Below are 14,595 nucleotides of genomic sequence, written 5' to 3'. Positions count from 1 at the left end.
CTGAGCCAATGACATTCCAGCCTCAACTATACTCGGTCAACTCCATTGAAAACAGGGAGGAGGCATAATATATCAATTTAATGGTCAAACGATGTGCTTGGGGTAAATGTAACACGGACAGTCGGTATCCCAAGAAGCTGCAGAATGGGGTATATTTCATCCCTTTACACAAGACGCAACGGGACAAGAAAAAGTGTGTTATGTGGATCAGACTGTGTTGCAGGCCAGAATACAAACTGAATTTAAGCTTGTCACCTCCAGTATGTATCATAAAGTTTTGAATATATACCCCTCCGAAGCGTAATGTAGTCCCTTTCTTCTGGAAGAAATTAAATAATTTTTCGCCCAAAACTTCTCCAAAACCTGCTTTGATATACTGTCAGCTGACATTTTCCCATACGTTTTTGTTATCTAGTCTGGTTTGTTTGTCGGAGTTCGCCATGGTAACGACGGGGGGCGTGAATCTCCCTGTGCACATAGTTATGCGGCATTCCAGATGAATCGTACACCATCCCAAAGTGTGAAATCTCCAAGCTGTCTCGCGAAATTACACCGAGGCACGCCCCCTTTAGTGGAGTTCAGCGAGGTACTCGACAAACAAAGATGGCTGCGCCCGTAATGAGATGTTAACGGGTGACCAACGTGTTTATTTGTACCACGTCGTCGTTTTAATGTCGATTTTAAATGCTTGTACACACTTGATTACATTACTGCTTTAATCCGGTCAGCAAATGATGGATTGCATGGTCTTGCTGTGCGTGCAATACAATGTAAAGTTTGGTTTTCGAGCTGGTTTGCTAAAGAGGCCAATGTAGCTAACAATAACAATGACAACCCAATGACTTTTCTTCCCTTCCTCTTGGCGATGCCAAGAAAGACAAACGGGAACGTTGTAAGTGCTACAAGCCAGCGATTACGTCACGTTCGCGCGTATGGGCAACTCGGCCGTGTGGTACACGATGCATCTGGAATACCGCATAATACCTACTGTAGCCGCTTGCAGACGGTGCTTTCTATCTTATCTGAATAAACAGTTACTCAGCTGAAGCCTCGTCCTTGAAAAGAACACGGCACATATATACAAAGACAACACATCTCAACTTACCATCCAATACTTGTGCAGCCATCTTCCTTTGTCGAGTCGTACACCACCCGCCCGAGCTTAATGTGTGAAATCTCCCAACTATCTCGCGACATTTCACCGAGGCACGCCCTCTTTTGGTCGTAATACCCCCTGTCCCACTCGGGGCTCCTGAGAGTACATCGAGGAGAGCGAGGAAATGCTTGATGGTCTCTAGAGACCATCCAGATATTCAAGGCCACAAAATGTTCTCCTCGAGGCCAGACATTCAGAGAGAAACAGAACGTGGAAATCAGAATAGTTTCAGGTCGCTATGTGTGCGTTTTATTGATTTGATTATTCACATCTTGCACAAAAACTGCAGTCAGGTTATAGTTATTATAACATCATAACATCATGTGAGATTATCATTCTTATTCAGACACTCCAGCCTGTCTTCACTAATGTCACAGATTATGATTTTTGTGTTTTCATTTAGGGGCACCGTTAGTAAACAGTTGTGTTCAACGACTAATTGTTGTGTGTGTATTTAAGTATTCAGTTTTGCTTTGTTTGCAACTGAGTCTGCACCATTTATACCAAATCGGTTTGCATTGCATAGCATCTTGTTGACAAGAAAGTAAAGTTTATTTTTAGTTATTCAAAGCCTTGCATTTGAGTGTCTTTGCGCGGCGCCTGACCATAAATAGAAACCTGCAATACTTTATAGGCAATGCCAGCAACAGAGGAATACGAATGGCCTACTGTAACTGCAAAGGTTCTGTCTAACAGTTATGCACTGAGAACACAGACATGATGTCTGACATCCCCTTTTCGTCACTTTCAAATGGATGCAAAGATCCCTGGAGGTTTCATGTCCCAAGTCAAGAGAGTATTCTTCCCACCCACATGTACACTTGTGTAAATTCATTTTCACAGATTAGTTATTTCTGTAGTGACCATAAATTGATCTAAAAGTGACCTGAATATTTGGCTATTGTCAGTTCTGACCACGGCCCTTTGACCCTTGACCCAGCCCCTTCAGTAGGCCTGCAAACACATACTCCCCGTTGGCGGAAGAACTAACAGGCCTCATAAAGTAGAGATTCAATTTTTTTTATGTTTGAATAAAGCTTGATGTTAATGTATGCTTAAAACAATTCTCACATTAAAGCCACACCTTTTTCTGAATGATGTGCCTTCAGTAGAACAGACGAAGAGCTTGAAGTCTCCCTGACTGGAAACTTGATCAAGTTTTAATTGATCTATGCATTTTCCGTTCCAGATCGTCATGCTTAATTGGGCTTTTAACTGCAACATGCTATGTTCTTTGCTTAGGAGAGATGATGGGGATGGGAATTTCCATCCCTGTACCAACTACAGGGATGACAGAATACCAACCTGAAGGAAATGGAAAACAACACAATTATTAACTTATGTTGGAGAACATATGGATAGACTGTGGAAAATCTACATGTTGTATGTTTTTCATTACCTTTATATTTGCTTTCTTACGTTGTATGATCGGCCCACTGTTTGTTTTCCCATATGGCCTGTAGTAAACTAAACAGAAGTGGGGCAGGCTCAGTAACTGCCTTGAGCAAGCTGCTGAACCTCTGTCTTTGAATTCACTCCTTAACCTCTACCTGCTCCTTAACGACCTCTCTGTATTCACAATCTACTGGGGGCTAGGGGTCCCTCAACACATAGAAACATAGGAACTCAAACTACCAACTACAGGGATGAGAGAACACCGACCAGAAGGAAATGGAAAACAACACAATTATTAACTTATGTGTTGGAGAACATATGGATAGACAGTTGACCCACAAGGGGTAAATAGGGTTTAAATAAACAATAAATAAAATCTACATATTGTTTGTTTTTCACTACTTTAATATTTGCTTTCTTTTGTTGTTTTATCTGCCCTTTACTTGTTTTCCCATATGGCCTGTAGTAAACTAAACAAATGGGGCAGGCTCAGTAACTGCTGGACAATCATTTGACTCTGTTCCAATCTAAATAATAGTTTAGTGCTCTTCTTGAATTTCACCTTAGTCATTGTTAGTGTTTATATTGTTAAAGTTTAAGTGCACCCACTCCACCCGATGTAGACAGATTTATAACTATAGGTTTAACCTTACCAACTACAATATACAGTGCAACAATAATAATATAGGGATTATCGATAGGAGTATAATTTATGTTTGTCAGATCATAAAATGGATCATGATCTGACATTTATTCGGCTAACAGCTTTGCCAACAGCACAAGAGAAGGGAGAAGGTGGATGAGACTACGCCACAGACCACTCGTTAGCGAGCCTGGAAGGGTAGCTTTAGCTCCCCCTAGTGGTGGTAACCAGTGTTCCGTATTAAGCTCCGAGAAGCTTAACGTGGACATCAAAATCAACTGCTTGCCCCACGGGGCTCAGCCCATCCACACATACACCCTGCCATAACATAATATGCGTGTTCAAAAACTTGTCCATGTCTCTGAAGCAGACATCAGTGTAGAACGTATGGCTGGACTAGTTTAGGAACTTGCCATTCTTCTTTTGCTTACATTCATTAATATGCTAAACCACCAAAAGGGGCAAGCTGAACCCATTTTGTAGTATTTATTGTGCAACACTAAAACAGGAGTTATGTGTTGCTCATGGTTTTAATGTCATTAAATAAAACACCACATGAGAATCAAACCAAAAAGATACATTTCAACAACATTTAAGAAGCCATAATGTTCATGAGGACGTGCACACCAATGTCTTCAGTGGGGTTGAAGCGCCATAAAGCCACTCCAGACATTTTAAAGAGTGGTAGTAGTAGCGTATTTTTCACAACAAATCCCTCCGGCAGTCTATAAAACCCCAAAAGAACGGTGCTGTGCGGAAGACGCACTAGACAAGTCCTGTCCCGGTGAGCCTTCCATCTTGGACCAGATCACCTCCACAGCGCGGTGGAGGCCCGCAGTGTTCCCACGGGGCCCAACGAGCCCCCTAGGACTGCGCCGCCACTCCCTCTGACTCCTGGGGGCGTGGCTCCGCGGCCGGCGCCCCCTGCTGGCTGACGTACTGCTGGAGCAGCGCCGACAGGCGGGCCGGGTGGTGCTGGAGCAGGGAGGCCGTGCGGGACGACAGCAGGGTCAGGCCGCTGACCAGCTCCCCCTGCACCACGCTGACCGAGGGCAGCTTGGAGTAGTGCTGCACGCCCTGGGCGCTCAGCAGGGTGCCGTCCACGCAGGCGCCTGGGGGTCGGGAGGAGGGGTAGGGAGGGGTTAGCGGTGGAGGCCAAAGTACCTCATGGGTGTCAGACTAACACAGCGTCACTGCTGGGTCTACCGTAAATTCCAATGGAATGATGTTTAGCGCCAAGTACAGCGAGCCACATCCTTTATTGTTCTCTTTTTTGTTTACGTTTCTTACCCAAAAGATGAAATTCTAACGTGATGTTGTGTACTGTACCACCAATGGTCACTAAAAGTTTGCATATTTCCAGTGGAACATTTTGCTTGAATTCATCTTCAAATTTGAATAAATCTTGCACGGAAGCCGTTGTATCTAGAAATACACAACGTTTTCTTTGAATGTTTTTGCGCTCTGGAACTAAAGACTGGCTGATGATTTTTTTTTTTACGTCCGCCCATCCAGCCAGCCTGAGGTACCTACCCAGCAGCACCATCTGTGGGCTGCCCCTCAGAGTGGACAGCATCTCCTTCACCTTGCCCTGTGTACTGATGATCAGCACCGTTGACCCAATGAACAGAGGGGCCATGTTGCAGAACTCGCTGTCCTTCAGGAAGGACCTCATAACCTGAAACATTGAGAATACCACGGATCAATACATGCATAACCAGCTTTGGAACCCTCCATGTGTGTCTTTGAACAGAGGTTTTAATACTATATAAACTGTTTGAAGATCAGCCAACAAATACTGTTGAGATTTCAGCCGTGTCAATTTGACACAGAGCCAAACAATCTGATCCTTCTATCTGGTATTTGTGCTTGTAGAATACAATTATTTATTTCTGTCAGTATTTTAAAGGAGACATATTATACCACCAGATGTGAGTGTGATTAGCAGTTACATGACGTTTTAAAAATTTGCGTCTTCTGACATCACTATTGGGCGTGTCCACCTAGCAGTGTGCTGGATAGATGAGCAACGTTTGCTTCAGTCCACTGGGTAGGCTTGGAGACTGATCTTTCAAGCACACATCTAGGTGGTGTTGGAAGACACCGATTTTCAGAACGGTTCGTAAGGGCTAAACACACTCACACCTGGTGATATAATATGACACCTTTAGGAAAAAGGAACATGCATGAATCACCCCAACCCAAAACCAAAATCAGGGGGTACAAAATGACACGTCAACAAGTTAATAGGCAGATCCCACTGTCAACACAGAGACCAACACGCTTGACAAGGCATTGGATTATCAGCAATATTCTTTAAAATAATGCCTTGTTATATGCAGCTGGTGGTATCGGTTGGCCAGCTTGCCCTCTTCCATATGGGTGCTTCTCTCCAAGTAACCATATGCAGTAGTGAACCTTGAGGCGGGGGAAGGTCTCTACCTGGTTTGGGAAGAACTTGACGGTGAGGCTGTGCTTGTGAAGCCGGTGCCTCAGGGTCAACATGTCCTCAGAGTTGCTGGCGTTGTTCTGGACCACCGCAATCATCTTGCAGTCCTGGAATACCTTCTTCACTTCCTTCTTCAAGAGCAACACCAGACCGCTTTCCTGATGGTAGGAGTGATGAGAAATTCAAATCTCAAATCATGTAAAACCTTAAAAGTTTCAATCAAAGCCTATCAGAAAATTAGTAAGTAAAGTAAGTTATGTAAGTAAGTAAAGTAAGTAAATCATTCAGAGCAGAGCTACTAGTTCCACAGACTCAGATGTAGCTCTTTTGAAAAGTATAACCATTGCTTGGTAATAACAGACCTAAATAAAGATAAATAGTACAAAGCTCTGAAGTAAAAAAAAAGTTATGAGTTTGAGGCTGACAACTAATGTTGACACAGGGGATGTTTTGATTCTCAGCCATGGCAGAGACATTATAGACAGTAGATCGTCAAAAGGCTTAATTATGATTAATCTCAGTCCAACTGGCTTGGTTACTCACCACTTCCACCTTTTTGTTTTGGGATGGATACGCGCCTGCTGCTAGCCGTTTAGGAGGAATGTATTCTGTAACAGCCATTAGCTTCTGTTTTATAATGTGCATGGGCCTCTTGTGGCGGGTCACTGATTTGGACATGTGTCGAACCCGGCCACACTGCGTCAGTGGCAGCCATCCTAGAAACACAGGGTATAGTAACAACAGGTTTACATTGGGATGAAAGCTAGTTTGTGGTGCTGCATGGGTGTTTGCATGAGATTACACTAAAGCTCTTTACTAAATATAGTTGGTAGTCAGCAATTGAATTATACTAAATTATGCTTTGAATAATTAGCGACCAAAATTACCAAGAAACCAGTTGAGTCTGAAACAACTAGGGATAGAAAACCATGATATTGACAGTGGTTTGGCCTGCAGCTTCCCAAAACATGAATGATTTGCTTTCAGGTCGATGATGCATTTTGAGTGGCAATGCAACTTTATATATAATTTGACCTATATTGGAGGGATACGTTAATATGGGTTTATTATGATTAAATTACGACCATGCCAGAATGCAATGCTGAAGCTGAAAGTACTAGGACATTGAACGGAAAGGGTTTAAATCGTCTGACCAACATCATATAGCATATCAACACATGGGCGTTTAACAGGAATACATTGAAAACGATTAATGACAGCCATTCAATGTTTTAATCTAACTGATTTACCTGATTTCGCTAGTAACGTTCCACACAAGGTCGCCGCCATCTTTTACGTACAGCGTCATTCAAGACCGCGCAGCCGTCATCGGTGAGTTGTTCATCGTCACGTGACCGTTACGTGAACATCCGTTTAGGTTTCAAGCGTAGCAGCGAATGTGAATGACTGGAGAATGACGCGCATACTCAGAAGATCAGCATTGGGCAGAATTTGCTTGTTTGGTAAGCATTTACAGCCCACGAAAGTGTTTGGTCAGAAGATATCTCGTCAGACTTTGTGTACAAATTCAACCATGGATCTCAGTAACATGAGGAAAAAATACAAGGGAGACGAAGAAGTAAGTAGATGACTGTACACATCTGCACTCGTATGAGCAATTTATTAAATTTGCACCAATGTCACCTCGAAGAACAAATTGAGTCGGTGCAGAGTCTTGAACTCTACGGCTAAAATGGAACGTTCAGAATAGAACGAGGACAGATTTAACCTTCGAAGCTGAACACCTAACCTGGCCATATTTGCTTCCACGACCTATGTTAAATAACTGTGTGTGTGTGTGTGTGTGTGTGTGTGTGTGTGTGTGTGTGTGTGTGTGTGTGTGTGTGTGTGTGTGTGTGTGTGTGTGTGTGTGTGTGTGTGTGTGTGTGTGTGTACAGGCTTGCATTTGTGTGTAAATGAGCATCCCTATGGATTTCATACATTTTTATTTTTTATTTTATTCAGTGCTTTGAGGAAAGTCAACTTGCCTACTTGGACCCCATTAAACAGTTTGGGGACTGGTTCGACAATGCCACAAAGTGCCCAGAGATTGGGGAGGCAAATGCAATGTGCATCGCTACTGCAACAAAGTGAGCCCAAGAGCACCTTTCATAACGTCCTACTTTAGTGTGTCTTCAGGAGTCTGACTGACCTGAAGCTCTGTTTGTCTCTGCAGAGATGGCCTGCCGTCGGCCCGCATGGTGCTGCTGAAAGGCTACAGTGACGAGGGCTTCCGCTTCTTCTCCAACTACGAGAGTCGGAAGGGCGGAGAATTGGTAAGCACGTTTTTTTATTTTACAATTTGGGAAAATAATTCCCTCCTCAAATGTTATTAAATCTGTTCTATTGTCTGCAGGAAAGCAACCCGCATGCCTGCCTGGTCTTCTACTGGGCGCCACTCAACAGACAGGTATCTTAACTTAAAACATCAATAGCCTCTGTGACCAGTCCCAACGATGTAATGTATCAAGGACACTCAGTAGATAAGCACTCCATACGATCTGTGTGTTGAGGGCAGTGAACCCACATTGATGTGTCCCTATTACCATGTAACCCATGGCTGATTTTGTTTTCTCGCTCCTGGCCAGATTCGTATCGAGGGCACCGTAGAGCGCATCCCGTTCGAGAGCTCTTGTGACTACTTCCACTCCCGACCGAAGAGCAGCCAGATCGGAGCGGTCGTTAGCAGGCAGAGCACCCCGGTCCCCAACAGAGACGTACGCGCCCCGAGTCTGCATTCATACACCTGGTGTCTAAATCCCTGGAATGGCTGAATAGGATAGCCAAGAATGGGGTTGTGTGTTGTTCGGTTTAAAGGAAAACCTGTATTAATTGTCTTGTCTTGCAGTTCCTCAGACAGAAAAATGCTGAACTAGAAGAAAGGTTTAAAGACACAGAGGTGCCAATGCCAGATTATTGGTAAGTTTCCCTCCCTAATTAATATAAATGTACAAAGAGTAAATTTTGTACATTTATATCAATAAATAAAAAATCATTATATTGGCAGTTCTTAAAAAATGTTTTGAGGTTCAGAGATCTCTATCTATTAGTATTTACTGTCAATATTTCTATCTATGTATTTCTTATAATTGTATCTCCATTGATATTGACCTACAGTGTTGCGGTTGCTGTGTTTCCCCAACAGGGGCGGCTACATGGTGAAGCCCAGCATGATTGAGTTCTGGCAGGGTCAGACCAACCGGCTCCACGACCGCATCGTCTTCACAAAACCCCTCAACGGAGAGTTCTCCACGGAGGGCTTTCAGCACCAGGCCGAGGGCGGCTGGGTGTACCAGCGGCTGTCCCCCTGAGGGGAGACTCTCTGCAAGGGCAGGCGACCGCGGAGAGAGCCCGTGGGACCTCTGAGTAGAACCGTGCTGTTGGTTTAAAACAGATCCTCAGTGGACTTGAGTCAAAACACAGATTCATTTGGGGTAGCCTGTTAGCATCATCAAGTGTTATCGGTAACTTGAGGTCAGCATTCTGTAAGAAGATAGGTATTTGTTTTAAACTGTGAGGCAAAAGTTCCCACTAATTGTAAAATCAACCTAACTTATTTGAAGAACTGTCTTGATATGATTGTGCCCCTTTGAACGACTCAGAAGAGCAAAGTCTGATAATAAGTCACATAGTAACCGTAAGTAATGCCACTATCTCTGTGAAGGATTTCTTCCTTTGGTATCAAAAGTAGCTGTTCGTAACTGTAAAAAGTGTCTTAAATGTTGCTGTATGAGGAGCTCTCGTTCCTGATTCAAATTCGTCATGGCTTGGATGTCTTAATGTTTAAATCTGCTGGGATTCATTCGCCTTCTAACAGATGGTTTGAAACCGCTGCTAATGTCAATTTTGCCAACTTTGCTTTTATGTATTCTACAAATTAAGTGTTTTTTGACAATAAGATGAGATCGATGTGACTAAACTGTTAACTTTTTGAATAAAAAATGATTTACCAGAACAATTCTGTTATTGGCCAGCAGATGTCAGCAGTGTAACAATCCATGTAAAACCATTTCAAAGCGAAGGTACAAAAGTCATTGGGAATAGTTTTTATGAATATATGCATTAGAACTGTTACCATAATAACAATGGCGTACTTATCTTTAACAATGTTGATGCTATTTACTAATTATCATCAGCTGTAATTTGCAAAACCTAGAGCAAGAATCTATCCAATATTGATCTCCGGTTACCATCGCCATGGCAACACAACCTGCCGCACAACAAACATCCCAGATACAGTAATAAGCCATGATACTGGAATCACTCCCGCACTGAGGACCTTTAGACCCTGCGACACAGCAGGTTGCCATTTTACATCACTCAAAACCTTGAGCGATGTTACATTAATCTAAAAGGCAAATCCATACCACATCTTAATCAAACATTTTCAGAATATAGACATTTCATTAAATCTGATACCAGTAGAATATTTACATGATATTTATTTTTGCAAAAATGTCGTTACAGATTTGGTTTGGTTTTCGCCAATGTTCACCTTCAATGGTCTTTCATTAAATAACAATTGATATATATATTATAAATTAACAAAGTACATCTTATCTTGAATCTATATATTATCAAATCAGATTATTTTAAATCATACAAGGATAAAAAGATACTTTGATTACATTAAAAAAAATAATGTTGCCGCCGATATGTCTGGAGAGGCGTTCATTTCAACATATCACGTTCAGTACACCTCAATAAACCTTTGAATATGAAAACCATCTGTTTTACAGCACACCACTTTCATTCTCTCTGCTGAGCACACTGTCTTTATGCTTGTGAGTGCTGGTCACTTGTTTGCAAAGGTGTGGGTGGGACTCCAGCAGCTACTCTCCCTGCAGGGTGTGGTGCAGATACAAAGTGTTCTGGGTATTCATGGCCCCCAGGTTCCGCTGGCTTTGTGCTTCTCTACTAGTCAGTCATCTCTCTCTGTGATCTTTCATTTCTTTTATGACCAGGGACATTGTAGAAATGTCACGTGTGCAACACGCACACACTTTGCACATATGCATGCCTCATGCATGTCTGCATATGGGTGTGTGTCTGCCCGTGTGTGTTTGTGTGCGTCTGCCTCTGTGTGTGCATGTTTGTGTCTCTGCCTCTGTGTTTGTGTCTCTACCTGTGTGTGTGTGTGTGTGTGTGTGTGTGTGTGTGTGTGTGTGTGTGCGTGTGTGTGTGTGTGTGAGTGTGGGTAGGATCACTACTTCTCAGTGTGTTTGGTGTTCTTCTGGTTCTCGCTGCCCAGGCTGTGCTCGGGGAAGAGGTTTGGGTTCTCTGCCAGCGTGGAGCGAACCTTTTTCTTCTCCTTGAAGCGGCCCGAGTGGGACACCTTGACGTGGCGCCCCTTGGTGGCCGACTTGTCCACGATCTTCTCCAGCCGGGCGCTGAGCTGGCTGTCCATGGGCCCCGTGGAGCCGGGGGCCGGCCCGCTCCCGGGGCTCTGCTCGCTCTTCTTCCCCGTGTTGCTGTCATGGTCAGCGGGGATCTCGTACAGAACCTTGGCCTCCGACTTCTTCTTCCGTGTGAAGGTCAGCTTCCACCAGCTGGGGTCGGCCATGGCACTGGGACCGGAGGGTGGATTGGACGGGCTCCGGGGGGGTGAAGGGACCAGGCTCTGGGGGGGGTGGAAGGGGCCGGGGTCTGGGGGGGCGATGGGACCGACGTCTGGAGGGGCGATTGCTGGACATGGGGAGAGAGAGAGAGAGAGAGAGAGAGAGAGAGAGAGAGAGAGAGAGAGAGAGAGAGAGAGAGACAGAGAGAGAGAGAGAGAGAGAGAGAGAGAGAGAGAGAGAGAGAGAGAGAGAGAGAGAGAGAGGGAGACTTTTATTAAAGAGAGCATATGATTCAGACATTACGGTCTTATGTTCAGATACCATCCAACAATATTAATTAGATCAAGTCCCATACCCTTTTAATATACCAGTATGTTGAAAAGCATTATTAGATATACTCATATCATGTTACTTTTGTACTCTCGAATGTGAATACATAATTAATATGACATTGAGATCTCGTTGGACATAAAAGGATAGTCAGGTAGTCAGGGTGACGGCCGGCTGAAGGGTTCTGGGTTTGAACCCCGCTGCCTGCAGTCCCCCTGTGAGGTTCCTTGAGCAAGATGCCTAACACCTAACTGCTCTTCAACCCTTTGAGCTGAAAGCATCAGCTAAATAGAAATCAAACCACATTTGATGCATCATTAATAGCACACTATATTTCACGCATAAAACAACTTCAAACAATGAAGCAACTCTAAAGTAAAGTGAATATAATATGTAATAATAATAGTTTCCCATCTTCCTCTTGTGATGGAAAAAGCAATTTCTTCTGTTTAATTGTACAATTCTTTCAGAGCGGGCCAGGTCAGTTAGCCCCAAGACACATACATTAATGGCTGACTGCACTCTCCTCTGTATCCCCGCGCCCCGTATCAGTGATTAGTAAGCGCAACTTAAGGGAGGTGGGACACCCGACCCCCTGCGGGGAGGTGATAAATTAATGAGCGCTGGGAGAGTATCCCCTGTCTCCCCTATGTGATCTGATACGAGCTCTGCCCATCAGCCCGGTGAAAGGCCTGGTCCAGCACACAACCACACCACGCCTGACGTCGTGACGGCAGCAGCGGCCCTGGGGTAACAGGAATCAACAGCTACCCTGCTGCGTTTGGGATCAGCTGTCTAAGTCCCTAAGAGTGGATGGGTGGAGGTTAAAGTCCTTGTCTGTTCACAACCATCCAGGATGGTATCTTGTATTGTCAGCATACTGTAGATGTGTGTTGCTCAAGATCTTTTTGGTCACGGTCATTTCCTTATGGCACTGTAATTCCACATTGTGTGATGATAACCACTAGATGGGATACCGGATGATGTGAGATAAAGAGGTTTGAATAATGTGTGTACGGGAACAAAGAGGATAGGAGGAATTTTTATGAGACTATAAATAAGCAATTTATCAACAGCTTACAACAATAAACAATACATTTGTACCACTCTCATGATTTAGATACATCAAGCAATATTGATGTTGCTTGGATTGGGGCTGCCTTTTGCATGGCAGTGGTATCATGGGAATATGCAATGCAAATACATATGACCTTTTATAGAAACACTTATCAGGGTTATCTGACGGTGGAGCTCCCAGCCATTGGAGCAGCGTTTTTTTGCATATGGCATGGCAAACAACTGATAAAATATGTTCAGGTCTGTGTTGATTGGATTCTGATCACAGCCATGTTCATTAACAACGGACAAATATACAAGTAATTTCTGTGTTCTCTTATCATATTTGGTTATAAATACATCACTCATATTTTTTGTACTTTGCTGTTTACCGACACTTAGGGGAACCTTTTGTTAACTGGGTCCCTCACCCCAGTGTCTGCAGTTTTGTCTTTTCCTTGTTGTGTTTTAGCCTCGCTTCACTTTCATACAGGATTTGTCCAAAAAGTCTTGCTTGAGGCCCATGCTCAGCTCCGGGGCCCGTGGACAACACCCCCCACTGTGTTTAACTTGGACGTGACCTTTGAGACAAACAGTGGTGTTGACATAAACGAGGCCCTCCATAGTTCTTCTTAATAAGTAACTATGTGTTCTTTTATGTGTTTGCCCAGTAACTCTTACACAGCCTCAAAGATCGTGTCTGGGAGAAAGAAATGGCTAACCGTGTGCACGGCCCCTCCGTTCGGTTCAGGCTGGAACAAGGAGGGTCCAAGGGCACCTAGCCATGTGCGTTCCCCGTTACCGAGCTACCTTTATTAGTCTCTCAGTCTCTCACCCGGGTCTGTGTTAGCATGGTCCACCAGCTGGTCATATAGGTATCCCATATAGTGTTTTCGAACTGAATATTACCCAACTCAAGTCTGTAGTAATAACAAGGATAATATCATCACGTCTTTTTCTTGAATATTTCTTGAATATGTTTGGAATTATACCTATTTGAATGATTATTTTAAGTTTGTACGATATAATTATAAAATCACTTGATAGCCAGACACAGGAAGGTCTCACAAGTATCTAATTTGAATTGCATGTTTGAACATTGAGCAAAGATCCCACTCTCATTCAGACTACATACTGTATCATAGTCTATCAAGGGCACATTATTTGTGTCCATTGTTTGAGAAGACGAAGGTCATGTCTGTGTCTGTATGCGTACATTGTAATATTTTGCTGCTCCAAAACCGTGCTTGATCTCTACAAAACAGTGCATTATAAAACATGTGTACACACTGTATTATATAGCAGTGCATATATTTGGGATTGTACAGCATGACCCACAGATTACAGACCACAGAACAGCCTATATTGATGATGAATGTGTTCAGAGTAATTTATAGTGCATCATCTTTGAGGGTTAAATCAGATGTGATTCTCACCTGGTTGATGATGACCTGGCTTCGGTTTAGCCGAAGACGATGCGATCAGACATAGAACTTCCACACCATGTTGAGAAGTAATTCAACTCCTACAACCTCTACTAACCTCTTCTTTCGGTCTTGTTCAGAAGTTGTCCCTTTACTTCTGAGTATCAACTGATCGGCCAGAGGTCCATTATCTCTTTCATTGGATATTTTTTTGTCCTCATTGAGTTTCACTCTACTCTCATTGTCCCTTCTGTGGTCACAGCCTCACTACAACACACCCTACTCAAACACACACCTAGAGCCCGCCCAGCGCAGGGCATGTGATGATAGGAGCCCAGCTCTATTCAGGTTCCCAGGTCCCCTCACAATCCAGGCCTCCTGACCACAAACAGTGTCAACCAAGAAGACACACAGCTTTCTACATTAAATATTTTTAGACTAACATTATCCGTGTTGAGTGGTTGTGTGTGTGTGTGTGTGTGTGTGTGTGTGTGTGTGTGTGTGTGTGTGTGTGTGTGTGTGTGTGTGTGTGTGTGTGTGTGTGTGTGTGTGTGTGTGTGTGTGTGTGTGCGTGCGTGTGTGTG

The 14,595-nt window shown here is 43.7% G+C and overlaps 4 protein-coding genes across 5 annotated transcripts in view; 1 reads left to right on the top strand and 3 right to left on the bottom strand.

Moving 5' to 3' along the window:
* Window positions 1–1,175, bottom strand: part of decr2 (2,4-dienoyl CoA reductase 2, peroxisomal) — a 99,152-nt gene extending 97,977 nt beyond the window's left edge. For both annotated transcript variants that reach the window (XM_056576490.1, XM_056576489.1), the window contains exon 1: window positions 1,106–1,175. In XM_056576490.1, the coding sequence (XP_056432465.1) occupies window positions 1,106–1,127 (22 nt within the window). In that variant the 5' untranslated portion in view covers window positions 1,128–1,175. The remainder of the gene's footprint in view (window positions 1–1,105) is intronic.
* Window positions 1,176–2,815: 1,640 nt separating this feature from the next.
* Window positions 2,816–7,025, bottom strand: LOC130370937 (39S ribosomal protein L10, mitochondrial-like). The gene is made up of 5 exons (XM_056576504.1): window positions 6,894–7,025; window positions 6,187–6,359; window positions 5,637–5,801; window positions 4,728–4,872; window positions 2,816–4,306 (listed from the first exon to the last, which is right to left on the bottom strand). The coding sequence occupies exons 1-5, from the start codon at window positions 6,931–6,933 to the stop codon at window positions 4,059–4,061; spliced, it is 771 nt and encodes a 256-aa protein (XP_056432479.1). The 5' UTR covers window positions 6,934–7,025; the 3' UTR covers window positions 2,816–4,058.
* On the top strand, window positions 7,011–9,614 carry LOC130370935 (pyridoxine-5'-phosphate oxidase-like). Its single transcript, XM_056576501.1, has 7 exons — window positions 7,011–7,222; window positions 7,609–7,733; window positions 7,820–7,919; window positions 8,000–8,053; window positions 8,232–8,360; window positions 8,492–8,562; window positions 8,789–9,614. The coding sequence occupies exons 1-7, from the start codon at window positions 7,058–7,060 to the stop codon at window positions 8,952–8,954; spliced, it is 810 nt and encodes a 269-aa protein (XP_056432476.1). The 5' UTR covers window positions 7,011–7,057; the 3' UTR covers window positions 8,955–9,614.
* Window positions 9,070–14,279, bottom strand: LOC130370943 (proline-rich protein 15-like protein A). Its single transcript, XM_056576510.1, has 2 exons — window positions 14,024–14,279; window positions 9,070–11,328 (listed from the first exon to the last, which is right to left on the bottom strand). Exon 2 carries the CDS (start codon window positions 11,204–11,206, stop codon window positions 10,850–10,852), a length of 357 nt encoding a protein of 118 aa, XP_056432485.1. The 5' UTR covers window positions 11,207–11,328; window positions 14,024–14,279; the 3' UTR covers window positions 9,070–10,849.
* Window positions 14,280–14,595: the final 316 nt, after the last annotated feature.

Source organism: Gadus chalcogrammus, chromosome 18, assembly GCF_026213295.1.
Source record: "Gadus chalcogrammus isolate NIFS_2021 chromosome 18, NIFS_Gcha_1.0, whole genome shotgun sequence".
NCBI lineage: Eukaryota > Metazoa > Chordata > Actinopteri > Gadiformes > Gadidae > Gadus > Gadus chalcogrammus.
Note: the sequence above shows the minus strand (reverse complement) of the source record. Positions and strands in the feature narration are given on the sequence as shown.